The sequence below is a fragment of the Aythya marila genome (genome assembly GCF_965140915.1).
Source record: "Aythya marila genome assembly, chromosome: 3".
Classification (NCBI taxonomy): domain Eukaryota; kingdom Metazoa; phylum Chordata; class Aves; order Anseriformes; family Anatidae; genus Aythya; species Aythya marila.
In genome coordinates this window covers 52,721,846-52,742,369 of record NC_139044.1, presented here as the reverse complement: position 1 = coordinate 52,742,369, position 20,524 = coordinate 52,721,846, and the positions used below count along the sequence as shown (strand labels likewise).

The 20,524-nt window shown below is 34.0% G+C and overlaps 1 protein-coding gene across 13 annotated transcripts in view; it reads left to right on the top strand.

The window, feature by feature from the left end:
* SYNE1 (spectrin repeat containing nuclear envelope protein 1) overlaps positions 1-20,524 on the top strand; it is a 306,198-nt gene that overhangs the window by 74,997 nt on the left and 210,677 nt on the right. For all 13 annotated transcript variants that reach the window (XM_082757645.1, XM_082757640.1, XM_082757651.1 and 10 more), the window contains 12 exons: positions 933-1,040; positions 1,834-1,971; positions 3,102-3,266; positions 6,415-6,527; positions 7,080-7,248; positions 11,102-11,198; positions 12,633-12,835; positions 14,413-14,577; positions 16,610-16,762; positions 17,191-17,334; positions 17,758-17,931; positions 18,892-19,050. In XM_082757645.1, the coding sequence (XP_082613771.1) occupies positions 933-1,040; positions 1,834-1,971; positions 3,102-3,266; positions 6,415-6,527; positions 7,080-7,248; positions 11,102-11,198; positions 12,633-12,835; positions 14,413-14,577; positions 16,610-16,762; positions 17,191-17,334; positions 17,758-17,931; positions 18,892-19,050 (1,788 nt within the window). The remainder of the gene's footprint in view (positions 1-932; positions 1,041-1,833; positions 1,972-3,101; positions 3,267-6,414; positions 6,528-7,079; positions 7,249-11,101; positions 11,199-12,632; positions 12,836-14,412; positions 14,578-16,609; positions 16,763-17,190; positions 17,335-17,757; positions 17,932-18,891; positions 19,051-20,524) is intronic.

The following is a 20,524-nucleotide window of genomic DNA, read 5'->3' as shown; positions in this document are numbered from 1 at the left end:
GTTTATTGGTTGAAAATATGAGATGGACACTTGTATTCTACTTAAAGATTAGTGTACTTACACGGTGCACAAAAAGTCTTTTGTTTGTCTGCCAACCTTCTCATATGACATGCTGACAGATTTCCTGCCAGCATTTTAATTTTCACTGCCAGGTCACTGAATTCTGCAGAGAATTTTGCAGCCTTGCAAAGCTCCAGGGCCAACAATATATTTGAAGTGTTAAAGCAAAACTATAAAATAAAATGCCAAAATTGTCATGGAAACAAAAGAAACTGAATACAATCAAATTTTATTTATTTCCATTTTCCTTGTTAAAACATTCTCTACTAAAATATTTTGCCAGCTTCTGTAGTTAGAGCTTGATGTCAAGGATTGCCCTGAAGTCACTAAGAAAATAAACGCATGACCTTGGGATCATACTTTTACTACACTTTCCTGTCCAGCACCATAACCTTTCTCCCTCCTTCCCTTCCCTCCCAGCAATAGTAGACCAGATAATAAAAAGGTGGCAAAATGATGATGATAAATTCTCTCCTGTCTCAGCCCAGTTAGCTTTTCCTGGAAATTCACTCTGCATATATGTGGAAAACTAAAATTAGCTGCTGAGGTATATTTGAAGTACTTTCTGTTAAATTAACAGCAGGCAAGAGCTACAAGTAATATTTCTGACACAGTAATGACACAAATAGTTATGACGCTATAAGACTCATGTCTAGATGCTGAGTTCATCTTTCATACTCACAATGTGCTTTTCAATTAGACTATATGAAGATAAGTGTTGAGAGAATTTGGCCCCAAGGTTTCTATTGATTTTTCACTACAGTTAATGACCTTGAATGGCTAGATAGATGTTCTATCCTGGGCTATATCTGACACCTCTACTAATAGGCTGTAATACTTTTTTTTGTGTATGTGGTTGTATAAACTCATAGAAGGAAGACAGGTTGATGCTGAGAGACCTAAAAGTGTGGGCAGAACAATTTGAAAGAGATTTAGCCCGAGCACAGGTGGCAGAAACAAGCTTACAGGAAAAATACCAGGTAAGCAATTGGGAAATATTTGAGTAAGAAGATATTATTGTCATCATTTTTGTAATATGCATTGCAATATTTTATGCAGTCTGCATATTTGCAATTCAACATATTGTAGTTTAAAGAAATAAGGATGCAAATTGTGTTGCCTGTTATTGGTGGAGTATTATAATGTCAACTCCCGCTTTGCTATGTAGAATAGTGCACAGATGGTATGCCTAACACAGAGCTTTTTCTAGCAGCATGAACGACTGTCCTAGTTAGAAGTGAACGTGTGTCTGTACAGTCCTTCCAGATCTTCCATGATATAGCTCAAATGAGAAATATAACTGAAAGCTGGGTGAGGTGAGAAGTGGACAGGAGACAGGGCTTAGAGCTTCATTTTTAAGCCCTCTTTTAAACGTTAATGTCTAAATCTACAACATAAATTTTGGCCTAAATTTTCTACTGAAGCTTGACTATTTTCTAAAAACAGCATCTGTCCTACCTCGCATTTAATCCATTTGCTAGTTTATCTGAAAAATGATTATTTCCCTTTGGACAGAGTTCAGGCATCTGATACTGAAGGGAAATTCAAAAGTCCTACCTATATTTTCCGGGAGCGTTCTAGGATCTATTAAAAACTTTAATAAAAAGCAATTCAATGAAGGTTATAAATATACAAGTTAACTGTTTCTCCTTTTTTGGGAAGTATTAGGACTTCCATCAATGCAAAATTGTCATATAGGTGGCCTAAACTCCATAAATGTTGCAGAATTTTTTTAAATCTACTCTAAATTAACTTGATTTTCTCTTTGTGCAGTCATTTAAGCATTTCAGAGTGCAGTATGAGTTAAAAAGGAAACCGATTGAACTTGCAACCCAGTCCTTACGGAAAGATGGTAAATTACTGCTTGATCAAGCTATAGTGAAGCAAGCATGGGACAGAGTTTCTTCCAGGGTAAGTTGAAAACTTATTATACTATATATATTTTATTAAGTGAAGGTTTAATTTTTAAATCCTTCAAGGTACCTATTTGCTGCTGATTTTATTAGGCATTAGGAACAGAAATATGAAACAAGTTTCCAGTGATGTTGAATTGTACAGTATTTTTTTTGAGAATGTTTTGTAGCTCTATCATCCTTAATATTTGTTCAAAGACAGAGTATGAACTTTAAGACAAGGACAATACATTGAGGTTTCCCTTTATTTGAAGGTATATTGACAAGCCAAGCTGAAAATATTGTGAAGGGAAAAAAATGCACAATGAAGCTTCCAAATGCAATTTTTCAATTGAAACTGCTAGAGTTATTCTAGTAATAACTAAAAATTTGAATAAAATATTTATAATTTAACCAGAAAACATTTTTGTGCAACAAATTCTGAATCAATAAATGAAGATTTAATGCCATTTTTTACCTGGTTGCAATAGAAACAATTAATATTAGTTTTCATGATAATAATTCTGTACTAAAAGAATGAAAAATCCAAAGTGAATTATAATGTTTGTCCCAAATAAGAAATAAGTTATCAAATCATTAATTGATACTCAGTGTATCTTCATGTATTCTTTTATTATTATTGTGAGTGTGTGTATGTCATACTTAATGGAGAATCTGTTTTAAAATAGTCTGATTTTTTTTTTTTTTTTATTTTATTTTTTACAATTTTCATTATTTTTACTCCCATATCTGAGGTTGCCAATAAGACATGGTACTGTAAACAGTAAATGAATTTACTGTTGTACTCTTGGCAGTTCTTTGAAAATCATTTGCACATTAGAATGAAAATGAAATCAAAATTGCAGTGGAAAGGTTTTTATGGAAAAGTATGAAATAAATAGCACTGAGAGGAAGATTGTCTCACCTGCTTTGCTGTGCTTGATGAAATTCCAAATCTTCAGAATGTCAGCTGTTACAGTTTACATATAGTTGGTTCTGTAATGCAGCTATGATTCTAGAAGGGAAATCCAGAAATCTTTATAGAGATTTTGTTGCCTATGAGAATAATGTAATTTCAGAACTAATGTCATACTTGTTTGTAAAATTAAGCAAGGAAGGAAATTCAGTCCTCTTACTTTTATTTCCCAGCTATTTGATTGGCACATACAGCTTGATAAATCTCTTCCCGAACCTTTGGGTACCATAGGTGCTTGGCTCTATAGAGCAGAGGTTGTTTTGAGGGAAGAAGTAGGTATTCAGCAAGCTCATGAAGAAACAGCAAATATAATTCACCGGAAGCTTGAACAACTTAAGGTAAATATACATGCATTCATTCTGTGCATTATATTTCATTATTTCCAAGGCTGTAAATGATCCATGATTATTAATTGCAATTTGAAAACTAGTTGGTACGGGAGGTGTTAGATGGTAGCTAAAAATTAGATATCTTTCGGTGATGACTTTTAGCTGTGATATTTTACAAGTAATATTCAAGATTGGTTTTGAATGTTCCTGCTTCTTCTTTCTGAAAAATACTGGATATTAGTATTTTAACTGTTTCCTACTCTAGGAGTGCTGTTGGGGAAAACTCCATACAGAACTCCTAAGTTGGATGCATTGTTCAACCAATGTGAACTCAGTAGGTGAAACAGAAGAAATAGAGCAAACTAAATGCAGCTACTAAATGTGCTGATGGTTCATGAATATATAGCTGAGACTTGGGGAAAAAATAATGAAATGAATTTTCATTGTGTAGTAATGACAAATAACATGAGAAGTCCCCTCTGCTATGGTAAAGAAGAAATTTACCAGATAAATTTGAATATCATTGCTATTATTTTTGCTGAGTCCTTGTTGTCATTTAAAATCAAAACTGTGAGGTTTTTCAGTGCTTTTATGTAATACAGATGAGAAAAGTATAGAAACAAAATATTGGAGACAACGAAAAATTGAAGCAGCAAATATAAAGGAGAAAGGAAAAAAATGGTGTAGAGAAAGGCTGCACTTGTGGCAGTAAGGCTGTATTGTTTCATATATTTTCTCAATATTATTTTCTAAGTTTATTGTGTTTGGATATTGTTTTCATTTTTATGGCTGAGGAGGTTTTTTCTGTAAAAAAAATCCACTTTTTAATAAAAGTAAAGCCACATAATGAAAAGCTGACAAATTTCATGGATATCGTGGAACAGTTTTGACAGTTTTTGGATCTCCCAATTATTCTTTATTAAAACAGTGTCACCTGTACTAATTTTAGTTTTAGCTAATAAATCTTACCAAAACAATATTAAAAATTACGAGAAAGATAATTGTTATCTTTCAAAGTCTAGTCTTTCATAAGGTTACATTTCATTAGCTTTATTTTTGACATAAAATACTTCAGGATTCATAAATACTTCAGGATTCATGTGTTTTTTTGTTATTGTTTGTTTGCATGTGAATATTATAAACCTTATTTTGATACATTCATAAGAAATAGAAAAAAAAAAGTGTACTAAACGATTTTCTTTGCATCAGAAATACTGTGGTGGGGGATTTCTACTCAAAAACAAACAAAACAAAAAACAAACAAACAAACAAACAAACAATTTACATTAGTCTGTTTCAGGGGACTTTTCCCATGAGAGTGAGATGCGAAAAACTTCAACATAAGCATGTATAATTACATCAGCTCCTGGTGTTTTTTTATCACTCAAATTTATATTGTTGAATCCTGGTGTGCTACTGGATAATACCAGAAATACATTTTATTTTTTTTTTTACTTTTTTTTTTTCAGTCACTGTTCTTTAGGAAGTTTTAGGGTTTTGTTTGTTATGCCTTTGTTCAGATAACGTTACCTTCTCTATATCTCTCGCTCATCTGACATTGCTTATTTTAGTGAACTCTGTGGCTTATAGCCATTTGGAAGCTAATACAAAAAGTATCAGCTTACTTAGACAAACCTTCAAGGAATTATGCAAGTGTTTAAGTTTATTTCTTCTCAGAAAGAGTAGTCAGGCATAGGAATGGGTTGCCAAGGGAAGTGGTGGCATCACTGGCCCATGGGGGTGTTCAAGCAAAGGTTGAACCTTAGGGACATGGTTTAATGGGTGATATTGGTAGTAGACTGATGGTTGTACCAGATGATCTTGAAGATCTTTTCCAAATTTAATGATTCTATGTTGTGGGTCATTTTGCAAAGCAGGATTTCTCTTGATGTGTAAAAGTTTTCTTGGACTTCCAGTTGAATTTGGATGAAACAGATGGGTTTTATTTTCACTTATGCGTGCATGTTAGGGGCATCCCCCTTTGTCTGGCAAGGTCTCCAATGCAGGTAGATGAGATGCATGTTCCAAGTCAGTCCTCTACATGAAAGTATGTTAGCTACAGGATAGCCTCAATGGAGTTTTCCACATGGTAAAATCAGTACATCACCTGCATCTGAGAAAGTCTGATTCACTTTGTTTCACAATGAAGTTTTGACTGAAGTGGAAAACAGTGAAAACATAGACGGAGTGATGGGAATTATGGGACCATTTGGTGGTCTGAGCAAATAGATAGGATCAATACACAAGCCTGCACTTTGTTCCCACGAGAGAGAAGGGGGCAACTTTTTACGATTACCTTTTGCTAATAGGCTTCTGAGCAGTTTGTGCCAAGAGCTGCCTGTTTGCAGAAAAATATCCACTGCTTTGTGTCCTCTCAGCCACTGGGGACTTTACGTGTTATTGTTCTAGTATCTCTTCAAAGACTACTGCCAGTCATTCATTTTAATATGTAATCTCCAGGAAACCGTTTGAAGCGGTGTTGCTTAGTTACAGTTGAAATGTGCTCTGCTGTAAGGTTTTTGCTGGTACAATCCTTATCACAGGAATACTGGTTGGGTACCACATTCTGCATTCATTTGTGTAATATAGAGAGAACAATCCTGAAATCCTTTGATGCTGAGAGAGTGAGAAGTTGACTAAATACTGAATATGTACTTACATAAGGAGCTCTGGATCTTCAGCCGGTATATAGAGGAGTAGATTAGTTGCTGAATATTTGAATCATGCTTAATAAAGGTTAGTATCTGCTATAAAGATGTAAACAGTAAATTTAGCAGGATCATAGAGTATCGGTATTAGTGTATTTTCGTGCTGCGTTTCAGGCATTATTTAATGCAGTTGAGAGTTCTTGTTTTGTTAAATCATTGCAGTATATTCTCTGTTTTAAAATCTTCCTGAATTGTTAGACATAGCTTTAACAGAGCATTTAATAAGGGTGTTTCCTATGTAAATGTTCAAGCTGATGTAAATGCTTTTATGGTAGGCATAACCTTGCATGCAAATGTGAGAGCATGATCAAATAGTTAACTACATTGAGTCATCGGTGCAGGCTTCAAATTGTGCTTATTAGATAGCCTACTGTGAGCCTTCTTTCTCCCTCTTCCCCTCCACCCTTTCTTCTCTCACTCTCAATCTTGCTCTCTCTCCTTAAAAACAGGATCTACTGAAAAATATAGAAGGTCACAAAAAGACATTCCATGAGATCCACAGGGCCAGGTCTGTTAATGGAGTACCTGTTCCACCTGACCAATTAGAAGATATGGCAGACAGGTAAGGCTTTCAATCTGAAATGAAAACCATCTGTGAAATAAAGGAGACCTGTTTGCTTTTTAACCTGTTCATGTAAAAACTGCTGTCTAATTATGTTTCTTAGTGGCAAGCATGAAAAAATTGGAAGGGAAAACCCTCTTAGTATATTAAAAAAAAAAAATGCTGAAAAGCTTGGTGCATTGATGACTGATGAGAATTAACAGAATCTAAGTGTTTTGAAAGGGAGTATATATATATTTAAATTGATCCTGTTATTACTTTCCCCTGGAAGAAATATTATGTAACAGCAATCAGGATGAATGTAAGAAAAAAGAATAAATTACTTTGCAAAACTTAGTAATAAATGTAAACTGATGATTTCTATGAATGAATATGATTATAATTCATTTGCTATTCAAAAGCAACTATCAGAATGATCATCATATATAATTAAATGTTAGTAGATTCTGAATTAGGTGAAAAATATCTGAACTGTAAGTGAAGCTTTCAGTCTGTCCTGAAAGAAGAAGAATATTATTGATATGTTTTACTACAGTATGATTCATTTTCCAGGTTTAATTTTGTTGTCTCCTCATCTGAGCTCCATCTGTTGAAAATGGAGTTTCTGGAACTGAAGTACCGTCTACTGTCACTCTTAGTCCTTGCAGAATCAAAGTTAAAATCATGGATTATCAAATATGGAAGGCGAGAATCAGTGGAACTACTACTTCAAAATTATATTGTAAGTTGGGGTTGTCTTCTTTTTGTTATTATATTTGAAATATTTTCACCAAAGATTGCTTGAATTTAATAATAATAACTATTATTAAAAAACAAACAAACAAACAAAAAAAAAACGAGACTTACCAGTCATCAACTTTGACTGCATTTATCTGAATATCTTTTCAGATGTGTATCTCTCATCCCCTGGAGGAGCCTTAATCAAAATACTAAAAATCAGGCATTTTTCATCATCTCAAAACCAGAAATAATGTCCCAACTGCTGTCTGACCTTCCAGCTTACCAAGCATATCAGGAACTTCCAAATCCTATATTTTTACTTTAAATAGAAATTTAAGAGAACTTAATTTCATCTAATTTTACAACAGCATAGATGCACTTCATTGTGCCTACATATGAATTTAGTGCAGCATTGAGGAGGTTCTTGGAGTGAAGTCCTTCACATTACAATTATTCTTAGTGTCCTCCAAATGAGGAAGAAATAATAATTTGTCTCTGTATTTGTTGAATGTATTATACTGGTTGTGGAGTCATTTTATTCTTTCAAGGAACAGTTTTTCCACTTCTGCTCTACATTAGTATATTAAACCCATTACTTTATTTCTATTCTGAAAAGAAATTGCTCCAGCTCTGCATCATTCATATATCATGTTAAGAAACAGAGGCTATTGACTTGCAAGTGCTCATTGATGTGATCCCTTTGTTACAAATTAATTTGCATTACCAAATGACTGGTAAGATGGTGCCACCACTCGCACTTCTACATTAGAGTATGAGGGATTCTTTCGAAAGCAGGTCTGGAATAAATATTTTTCCCCTTATATCTAATACATATGAGGAAATTTGCACAGGAAAATTCAATTTGGAAATAATTCATGCAGTTATAGAAACTTTCAGAACCACGATACTGTAGAGAAAGTTACTGGTGCCCACATAGCCTGCCAGTTTTTATTGTATTGGAAACAAACTTCAAATTTAAATTTCCTCTTACAATGTGAGAACTGAAGGCTATTCATACTTTTCCCTAAGTTTAAGTTTTAGCAGTTAGAGACACAAAAAAATCAGGGGCTAACCCTTGTTTTAGAAAAGCAGTAAAATATTCAGATGACCATTTACAATAACACAGTTTGCTAGAATGACATGCAAGAGCATATTAATGTCCATTAATATGGACAATGTTAATTGTCCATATGTATGCTTTGTAAGGTGGTCTCAAAGACTGCTAAAGGGTGTCAAGGGAAATAATGAGGGAGTGGATAGCTTAACTTTTGGATTATTAGTTTATATCACTTTCTTATTTTTAGCTTTAAAATAATTATTAAGTGGTGAATTTGTATGTTATTTTGTGATTAGCTCAATTATTCCTTTGCTTTCAGACAACTAGCTCTTAGTTAGTCAATAGGGAAAAGAAAATGCTTCCTTGCATCATTTATGAAACTGTCACATCAAAATGAGGAAACTTGGACAAGAAGATAGAGCTCAGCTTCACTCCTGGTAGCCTTCAGTTCTGTTTGCTTCTATGTGTCCTATGATGGGAAAAGATTATTTGCTTTGGCTTAACTGAGAGCAAGTTTCTAGGAGCAAAAGCCAAGTATTACTCTTTGATCTTAGGAATCTTAATTAGTAAGGCCATAGTCAGTGCCTTCAGTGACTATGTTAGTAGACAATCAAGAAATAAGTATGTTGTCTGTCAAAGCTGACTGAGCAATGTTGGCGTTCTAGGAGCATGCATATTTAGGATTTAGATATAACATATACCTGGAAAATATTTATGTTCTGTAAGTTAAAAATAAAAGTGTACATTTAACCCATCTTCTTTTCACCTGTGTCGTATAAAAGAAGTAAAGTTCCGAATAGACTCTATGCCATCAACTTGAAGAATATATTGTACCAAAGTGTCAGCTGCAGTGGAAATACTGGATACTGCTATCTGTGGACTTTAACCCATTGCACTATTTTTTGGCATAGTTTTATTAGAATTTTTGTAGCACCAGATGCTGTATGAATTTGGGAAAAGCTACATATTTTCTTTAAGGGATCTTGTCAGATGGGAGAAATTATTACTTGGCAAAATGCCAATTTATTTTTTAAATATATTTGTAATTGTTCTTGTGATTAATAATACATAAATAATTTTGTATCTCGCTTTACTTTCTCATATGAAGAATAGCTTTTAGTTCAGGGTAAAATGTCTGTGCATATGGATTTAACAAAAGTGAAAATTCAGGAATTTGTCAAATAATTTGTGGTAAAGCATGCAATTCCTTATATTTGACAAATTTATACGTGTGTATATGTATATTTATATACATATATATATAAAAGTAGAGAAAAAAATACATCTGTTCTTGACTTCTAGTTTCCTTGGTTATAAGCACATTTTAAAACTACCTGCTAGATAACTGTGGTGATTTGACATAGCAACTGTAAAAGGTTTTTAAATAGAAGATTTTTAGATATATTTTGTCTGGTGGGTTCATTTTTAAAACAGTTTATCATACTTATATTATGTGGGCTGATGAATACAAGGTCTGATTCTTCAAAGTACATTGACCTTGGAAATTTTTTCATTGATCATTGAAACTTAGGCCCCATTTGAGACCTGGTATTACCAAAATTATAGTAGTACACATAGAAGTTTGTCTATTCTGACATTCCAAAACTTGTATACAGGTATTAGAGATGTGTTTGCCTTAATGTGTAGATCTGTAACTAGAGACACAGCAGGTAGTATAGGTTATAGAACCATTCAAAAACTCGAGATAAGTACATTAGGTAAGGCAATGTAAAATCTTTATAAAAAGTAATGCAAGATACAATATATCTTTGTATCAAAAGATACATTTGCACAATATAGGTATATAATTATACAGAGCATTTAAATAAAGAGACATTTCTGAAAGACATTAAAAAAAAAAAAAAAAGCCATTTGGCAGAAATAAAGAGGCATCACTTTGTGACCAAAATATTTCCATATAAATTATTAATTGCATTGTAACACATTACATATTGGAAACACCACTCACAAAGAAAAAGGACCATTTTTCACTTTGGAAAAGTGATTTGCACATTTTATTTTTTTTTTCACTATGAAAACATATATATATTTCCTTAACTATATTTGTACCATTTGCAAAGAAGGTAAAAGAAAACTGAAGGATCAGTCAAATGTATTTCAACTCTTGAACTGAAATCTGTCTTTCTGTAAAGGACTAATACAGTAACCATTTTTAATGCTTAACTAGATTTGATTTTTGTAGTAACCTTCTTATAGGGAAGAAGTTTTTATTAATTAAAATTATTAATTAAAATGGTTCCACAACAAATAAACATAATGTTTATTTGTTCACTTTCTGTATATTCATAGAATATATAGAAAGGCTTGGGTTGGATGGTCTTCAAAGACCATCTAGTTCCAACCCCCGTGCTATAGGCAGAAGATCAGATAGATGATAATGATCAGAAGATCAGATAGCTCAGGGCCTCATCTAACCTGGTCTTGAACACCTCCAGGGATGGGGCGTCCTCAGCCTCTCTGGGTAACCTGTTCTGGTGCCTCACCATCCTCTGAGTGAAGTATTCAATGTAACATATGCTAGGACTTTCAGCAAGTGATCAACTAGCAGATTAACAAAGAACATATTAAATACTTTTTTCCATATGCAAAGTTAATAAACTGAAGTTTGAGGAGATACTCTGCTGTACCATTAATTTTAAAAGATGAAATTTATATACTATTTTATAAATGAATAGAAGAATGAAGTTAAGAGATGTCATTGCTGTCCTGGTGTGATTTCAAGGAATGTATTTTTAATATCTATCTTTATTTTCTCTGCATTTTTTTTTCCTTTCAGTCTGTTATTGAAAATAGTAAGTTCTTCGAGCAATATGAAGTTACATACCAGATCTTGAAAAGAGCAGCTGAAGTGTATGCCAAAGCAAATGGCTCAGGTAAATGCCTATGTTTCTGTTGTTGTTGTGGGGATGCCATTTTAATCTATTTAAACATAAATAACTTATAAAAAATGTAGCCTTCTATTTGTTTCTTCAGAGCATAGAGCTGTATAGCAGCTGCAGTCCACCAGAGAGGTGACAGCCTCTTGTAGCAATTTTCCATTTTCTCTAGCATGAGGCCAGCTGGTAGACAGTAGCCTGCCCTCCTGCTTTCCAACTTTCTGAATGTCCAGATCGGCGTTGTCTTGTTCAGACTTCCTCCTGGGAGAAGTCCATGGTCCATCCTAATTTATAGATTCTTTGAATATTGGTGATCTGAGCCCAGTAGTGTGCCAGAGAACCAATTATCAGTAGGGAAAATCACATTCTGGTGCCTGGGAACACTCACTGGAAAGATTTCATTTACTAGAAAAACACAGCCAGAGAGCTGATCTTGAAGTTGTCACAGTAGCAAAAGTATCCCCTGATTTAAGATTTTTCATCAGCTGTGAAAAGGTATAAGGGGAGCCCAAATGATAGCACAAGTATGGGTGTACATGAGAAAACTGCGTAGCTGATTGAACCAGTACCTCCTGTAATTTCTGAACAGCTCTGCTTGGTTCAGTGAGAATGTATGAGGGCAATATTCGACCTAGGTAGACATGATATCACTTTAGTCTCTGCTGAGATAATAACACAGTAACATCTGTGGAAGATTGTTGCAGTTATTAAAATGGTTAGCATATTTGCAGAGAAAATGGACACCTTTGTTGTGAAATTTAAAATTGATGGTGATACTCAAATTTTACTGACAGGATATTCTTGCAAAGAATAAAAATTAATAGATTTACTCAATAGTATTAAAAATCGAGTAGCAAATTCTGTGTATTCTGTGAAGTCTCAGGATTTATATGGATTCTTTTTCATATCTCTTTTTATTTTTTTTTTTTTCCCTTCTGGAATAAGGACACATATCTTTCTTGCAGTGTAGAAAATATTAAAAAGTAAAAAGTAAAAGGCAAAAAAAATAGCAGCATTTTGTTTTAAAGTCAGTAGAAGGAAGTTCCATTTCATTCAGTAGTTTTGTATACAGACATAATTTGTTTTTACATTACACATCTCTGCTACTTTATTTTTAAATTAATTTTCTCTCTTGATTTCTTTTATTACAGATTAGAAATAAACATCACACTGAATATGCGGTGTTTCTATGCAAATATGGCACTAATTTTATGTACTTTCCTCTGTCTTTAATTCACGTAGCTCATTTTTCAGTAATAATTTTGCACTAAAATTTGGGCTATCAACTGAGCGTATGTGTATAAGCCTTCTGAAACAGCAGTTTTAGCAAAATATAATTCCCTGATGAGAATGGATAAACGTAGAATAAAATTAAGCTTCACAAAAGCTTAATAATAAACTTAAATAATTGATTTCATTTCTGCATGTCAGTGGAAGAAGTTGAGAATGTGATGAAATTCATGAATGAAACAACAGCACAGTGGAGGAACCTCTCAGTAGAAGTGAGAAGTGTAAGAAGCATGTTGGAAGAAGTAATTGCTAATTGGGACAGATACAGCAGCACTGTGGCAGGTCTGCAAGCCTGGTTGGAGGATGCTGAAAAAATGCTTAATCAGCCTGAACCTTCTAAAAAGGTAAGAATTAATGCCATCTATATTTATCTATTTTGTAAATTATGAAATATGTTATATACTTTTGCATTTCTTTAGGTTGTTTTTAAAAATATCATATGAGAGAGAGAGGTTCAGGCTGGAACTTTTTAGTGGATTCACTGATAGATTCAAGGACTTGAGTAGTTTGCTACATCTTCTCATTCCTTCTTGACCTCTAATAAGGCTGACCAGGACAGTTTTCCTGTCTCCTAATAAGGAGAACTGGACAGTGCCAGATTTGGTAGATTTAATTAGTTTTGGCTGTGATCACAAAGGACAGTCTATGGACAAAGCAAAGGCTGTGCTCTGCAACATATAGAAGATTCAAACTGCACATTTAGCTTACTAAAGAATGATGATTATTCACTGATACAGCAGTACAGAGTATCTGTACTGATCTCACCTCTGAGGATTTAAAACACTTTGTTGTTCTACTCTTTCTTCAACAATTTTAAGCAGTATATATCCATTTAAAATTTTCTCTTTGGTTGTATCAAAAATGTAATTGTATCAGAAGTGTTTTTACATGTGGATACATTCTGACAAGAACTGTAGCTCCAAAACTTGAGATGACTGGCATTACAGTTGGGCTTTTTCACATCTGCCCCTAAGCAAGGGATGGCATAGCACTGTCACTATCAGATAAGCAGTCTTGGAATTCTAGATTGAGAGCCAGTAATAAAATGAGTCAGTGCCTCTTCCTTGGTCTTGAGGACCAAGTGGCATGGTTCAGCTTGCAAGCTTGTGGCTACTCTATTTCTCCACGTAAAGAAAGTGTCCTCTTTGATTCAGTCTATTTGGAACAGCACTTGCCCTGTGCTCTCCAATGAATTGCATACTGTTCAGGAGAAGGGCAGCTGGCAGAAGCCAAAGCCATATGAGAGAACATGTTAAATAATGGGGATAATCATGGTACAGTGATCAAGTAATGTTTAGTTCGCTGTTATAGCTATGACCATATTGCCTGGAGATACCTGTCTTAAGTAACTCCCATCCTTAGATAACAGATAACAGCCCATTCTCTTGCAGAGCAAAAAGGAAGGGGAGAAGGAAGGAAGGTTGGTCTTTGCCTTCCCTGCCAATTTATGTATGTGTACCCTCCTACAAGATGTACAATGGGAGGGCTATTTAGGCTGTCTTAGTAGGATGGGGGAAAGAAATCAGTCACAGCTACCCTTTTCACTTAACCTCTCACCTTCTCTGAGATAAGAGGAATCAGTAGTGAAGAATCAGTTTTCTCAGATCAGAAATTTTATTCTAACAGTGTTTTTAGTTACTGACCAAATACTTTCTCTTAAGAAGGAGTTTCATTAGTTCAACTGAAGCTACTCACCACAGTAAAATGAGCTACGAGTAAACTAGTACCAATTTTTAATATAGTAGGCTGTTTTCAAACAGTTCAAAATTCTATTACAGCATATCCAATAAAAAGTGTTTTAGAGAATGATTGTTCAAAATGTTTTATCAAACCATTAATGGGTGGCTAATGTTTAGTTTATTGTTTTAAGGTAAATGTTATTTGCAAAGGTTTAAGAATTTGCTTTTATTTTTTAATTCAGGATTTTTTCCGGCACTTACCTCATTGGATCCAACAGCATACAGCCATGAATGATGCTGGTAATTTTCTGATTGAAACATGTGATGAGGCCATTTCTAGAGACCTTAAACAGCAACTTCTGCTACTAAATGGAAGATGGAGAGAGTTGTTTATGCAAGTTAAACAAGTATGTGGTTTTGCAGTTGTTACATTTAAATGTTTACTTTGTAATTTCCATGCCAGCAAGACAGATTTGCCCCACTAGCAGGACTATACAACAGCTTACTAATGTGCCTAACTTTTCATAATTATTTAAATATGAAATTAAACCCTGTCAGTAGTTTAGTGCAGTTGGGGCATTTGTCTTGTTTATCTTTTGGGTTATAAAAAATGTTGTTTTTATTTTTAGATATATTCAGCTGGTGTAGCCTGTATTTTTTTCTTTACTATCATAATACAGTGTTTGTTATTCATGCATAACTTCTACTTTCTTTTAAGAAAATGATTGGTTTTACATAGCCATTGTTATTGCAAGGTCTGTAAAACTAAATAGGGAAAATGTTGAAAGTGCATGTTTTTATTACCCTTTAATGGAAGTTGTGTTCAATTACTGTACTACAACCATAAGCAGGTGCAATGCAAATTAGTTAGCTAAATGTTTTCCCCAAATCAGTCAGACATTAGTTCCATCTCATGAACCAGGAGGTAGATATAGCAAATTTAAAAACTAAAACTAGAAATACAAATCTGTCTCATAAAAGAGATTCAACTGTGTCCTGGTTTCAGTTAGAACAGAATTAATTTTCTTCCTAGTAGCTGGTGGAATGCTGTGTTTTGGCTTAGGATGAGAAGAGTGCTGATAACACCCCGATGTTTTAATTGTTGCAGAGCAGTGCTTATACCAAGCCAAGGACACCTCAGCCTTTTGCTCTGTCCTGCCAACAGGCAGGCTGGGGGTGCAGTAAGAGCTGGGAGGGGACAGACCCAGGACAGGTGACCCAAACTAGCCAAAGGGGTATTCCATACCATCTGATGTCATGCTAAACAATATATAGGGGTGGCTAGCCGGGGGAGGGGGCCGGACTGCTCGGGGTTAAGCTGGGCATCGGTCAGCGGGTGGTGAGCAATTGCATTGTGCATCACTTGTTTGTACATATTATTAGTAGTAGTACTATCATCATTGTATTATTATTATTTTTTTTTTTTTTTTTTTTTTTTTTTTTTCCTGTCTTATTAAACTGTCTTTATCTCAACTCACGGGCTTCACTTTCCATTTCTCTCCCCCGTCCCAGAGAGGGAGGGGGGAGGGTGAGCGAACGGCTGCGTGGTGTTTAGCTGCCAGCCGGGTTAAACCACGACAAACTGTTTGGAAAATAAATGTTGTTTTTATGTTCTTATTAAAAGGCACAAGAGAGGATAAAATTATGCACAAATGTTTCACACCTTATTGTGAAATGTTTTCACAACAGAAAATATTTTTGCTTATTATCAATATACATCTAATGGTATTTTTCCCTTTCAGCAGCTTTCAATTGGCAATTGCCTGTTTGAAGATGTTGAATCTCCTTTTTAAATTGGCATGATTAGTTCCACTGCAGTCAAGTTAAATAGAAAAGTGCACAGATTTTTTATTGTAACTTTTCCAAACTAGAATGTTCTCGAGTTTTATTTGTTAATAATATTTAGGGTGATTCATTGTGGAAGTGTAATGCCTAGAGAAATGTGTTTCTTGTCTTATGTCTTTCACATGTGAAAGCATAGCCTGTCTGTACTTCCATTATAGAGTGCTTTCTTCCTTGTTCTCCCTCCTTCCAGTCAGCAGTTTTTACTGGACTTTCCCTTCTTTCTCAGCTTTTCTAGGCTTTTTGTATTATTTCTTGTTGCTGAACTTTCAAAATTGGCACTGTAGGTAATAAGAAATTAATAGACATTGATTCTAGGTTAGAAACCAATGAGAGTTTGGAGTTCTTGGAAAAATCCAAACCTTAAAAAAAAAAGGCTGAACTCTAGTTTGAAAGTTCTCCTTAGCATCAGCATTGCTGAAAATAAATCAAACCCTTACAATATTTTCCATTACTTTATATTCTATTGAATAAAATTTTTCTATCAAACTGCTCAGAAAACATGCTAATTTTCTCAAGTAATTATTTAGTAGCCACGTATGTCCTTTGGATAAGTTTGTTTCTTTCTTTCTTTCTTTTTACTTTACATTTCTTTAGTATGCTCGAGCAGATGAACTAGACAAAATGCAGAAGGAATACCTGGATGGTGTTGCCAGTTTGACAGCCTTTGTTGATGAAAGCAATAGAAAATTCTCAGCACCTGTAGAAGTTTCCTTCCTAGATGTCAAGATGTTTGTACAAGACTTAGAAGTAAGTGTCTTCATTCCATTCTTTTCTTTTCCTTTTATAAAAGAAAGGTGTGTAACTATTTAATTCTGAGGATAAAGCACAAAAATATATTAGTATGCGTTTCCATTATTACTCTTCTTCACTAGTGTTACTTTTGTATAGTTTCTCCTATGGCGAATCTAAATCCTTGTGTTCTATGAGTGGTATTTCTAGAATACATTTCCAGAACACTGTCCATCTGGATATTTCTTTCTGTTTAGTTTCAAATCACATCCAGGTGAGCTGATTTGATACCCTTTGGCACAGTTTGCATGCATTTGAATTACGATTCAAGCCTCACAAATTCAGCCAGGACAAAAATTGGAATGTATATCTCACATCACTTGGTAATATGCTTGTATCTCCCATGAATGCTATTGTTGAAAATTTTCTTGAAACATTTGTTACAGAATATTAAACAGAAATTACCTGCCATGGAAGCTCAGTACAAAATGGTCACAAGAACAGCACAACTTGTTACAAAAGAAGTTTCCCAAGAGGAAGTACATGAAATGCTTGCAACTTTGACAAGGATCAAAGAGCAGATAAGCAAGGTTGCAGAATACATTTTTCTACTATACATGGTGTTGACTGCTGAACTAGTAACCAGTAAGCTGCACGAGAAGAAAGAAAGAAACAAACAAAGAAACACCCAGGGATATGCATTTGAGCAAATGAATGTCTGTAGTAACAATGGAGTGAATTAATGGAAGAGAAAATATTACTTCTTACCTCAAGACTACCATCTTTAAATTTATTTTATTTTATTTTATTTTATTTTATTTTATTTTATTTTATTTTATTTTATTTTATTTTATTTTATTTTATTTTATTTTATTTATTTTTAAAGTAATGCAGTACTGGGATTGATCTTAAAAGAGACAGTTACCAACTATATAAATTACATGTAAATGAAGTTACTATTTATTGAATTTTATTACCTTTTTAACAATTATTTTTCTTTACAATGACCAAAGGTTAAGGAATATTCCTGTGCCCTGCTATATGAAAGTCAGCATCTGCTGTCTCCACTGGAAGAACTGGAGAAACAAATAACAAATTTCTATGAATCTCTTGAAAAAGTCAATGAAATAATTTCTATTCAGGATCCTGAAAAACAACCTACAATACTTCTTAAGCAAAAAGCTCAAGTAAGTTTATAAAAATACTAGAACCCATGGTTTCTCAATTCAAGATGCAAATATGAGATCTTTGTTGTGAAAATAGGACTGAAATGTTAGAAATGTAAATATGATATTTACATTTATATATATTTGCTTTATATAACATTATATATATTACATAATGTATAATATTATATGTGCTGTGTATTATATGTTTACATTAGTGTGCTTTATGTATACATACGTAAAAAATATTTCAAGCCTGCAATGTGAAGAGATTGTCAACGAGAAGAGTCTTCTTTTCCAGTGACTTCAAGCTTTGATTGTACTTGGGCAAAAAAAAAATGACCTAGTGAGTTCGACTGTTCAATCATAACAGCCCTCTTCTGTACATGAACAATGCAGTCTTCTGGTTAAGAAGCAGTCTGAGTACTCTTTTCCTCTTTCCTGATGTTGCCCAGACTCAGAATCTCAGAATGTCGTCATAAAATTTCATGTTTCTTCTGCGGTTGTTTGCCATCAAGGAACTTAAATCTTCTCATTTATATGAAGGCTACTGACAGGAAAGGTTAATTTGTTGAAAGGCAAGATCAGTCTGCTGTTGAGAGTTGTCATTCTGATGTCTATTTTCACTGTAAAATTATAATTGTAATATAAATACAGACATCATGTAAAATCAAATCACAGATTTATGCATTGACCTGTATTCTACTAAGCTATCCAAGCTAGCTTTGGCACATGTCTGTTTGTTGTTGTTGATGTTTATTTTATTTTATTTTTTGTTTTGTTTTGTTTGTTTATTTTACATATAGCTAGAACTCTATTTTTCATTCCATCTAACATTTTCTGTAGGCTTTTTTTTTTTTTTTCGAGGTGCTTTGACTTTGTCCCTTCTATTCTTCTTGTAAAAAATATCATCCTGTTATTTTGCCAAACTTTTCTCTCCTTTATTCCTGGCCAGGGTGGATATATGTTTCTTTCTTTCAGGATTTGGTAGCTTATCAAGAAAACTGCAAGAAAGCTTTGTCCCTCATTGAGAGAAATAGTCAGAGTATCCTGCAGTGCGTGGCTTCTAGTGAAGCGTTGCAGCATTTCCATCAGTCAACATTTCAGAAGAAAGTCACACAAGTTCAGATTACTTTTCAGGTACTTATGTAAAACCTTGGTGCATATTTTTGAAGTCTTCTTAATATGCAGCTGACTCATCCTGCTATATCTCCATTTAATTGCTATGTAGCTCTATAGGTAACAAGTGGTCAGGGGAATAAGGGTCATCTTCTCCATGCAGTTATTCAAAGGTTAGCCTGCCTCAGGCCTTTTGAGAAACCTGGGATTTAAGGAGAATTTTCACATGTCTCAGGCTCCTTTGAAACAAGCAATTGAGAATCGACCCACTAGCTCTGCGCCTTTTTTTTTTCTCCTGACTTTCTTATCTTGGCTAATTATTTACTCCTATATTCCCACACATTCACTTTAACATAAAGCATTGAAGACAGAAAGATTTGCAATTGCTGCTATTGGTCTGGAGCTTTGTTTTTCACCAGAAAATGCAGTGGATCATGAAGATAAAGTCAGAATTTACATTTGTTAATGTAAAAATGCAGTTAGGGCTACAATCCACTTTAGTTTTAGAATTCTTATTAGAATTATTAGAACATTATTATTAGAATTATTAGAACATTACTATGTTATTAGTAATATTGATATTTTCAGGGCTACTTAGTCCCAGCCTGTCACGAACTCAAACATTTTCTTGGGTGATCTCCAGATGCTGGGTGCTGTTAGATTTATTTTCAGGCAATTATTGTTGTAATTGTTGTAATGTATTGTTGTATAAGGCTATCTAAACTGAATTTCAACCTGCAGACAATCATCTGTCAGTAAAGAGTTGTACCTGAGAGGTGGATTTCAAAATTTATATTGTATTTTGTGTGTTCTACTTAAAGATCTATAGTTTTTGATTTACCATTTAGAAATCATCTAAGTTATGTTTGTGTTTACAGAGGCAGATACAATTTTCTTGATAAATTTACCATGTTTAAACATAAATTATTCTGGTTCTATAAGGATGGACAGTGATTTATCTCTGGGCTTAAAATATTTATGGATCTGAAAATTTGTCTTTTCTCATGTAAAGACTACATTCCTATATGATTTTATTATTTTACACAAATTTATCTGGAACCTTTAAAAAGGCTTAGCAAGATGTTTAAACTGACAGCTACGGATTTGATTAGCTCACTGGGTAAAACTATTGTAATTCTTTTACACTGGGGTTAGTAATCAGCAAGGATAGTAAAGTGTGTGGTTAGTACACAGTGTTGGAATTACCTTGGTGCAGCTGAACTGGTGAACTGTTCATTTGTCCTGTTAATATTTATTATTTGTTTATGGATTGTAACTGCTGGTTGATGCAGTGCACCAGGACAGAATGCAAGGCAAAATAATAAAGAGTGTGACTAAGGTTTCAAAACAAGAGAAGTACAAACTAAGCAACAAAAACATAAGTCTCTTTTAAGTAGCCTTTTAGATGGTTTGACATGTGGCCTACTAGAGTGATTATTGTTCAAACCCCTAGGTCAGATCTGTAGCATGGAACTTGTTGGATCCATAGGTTAAA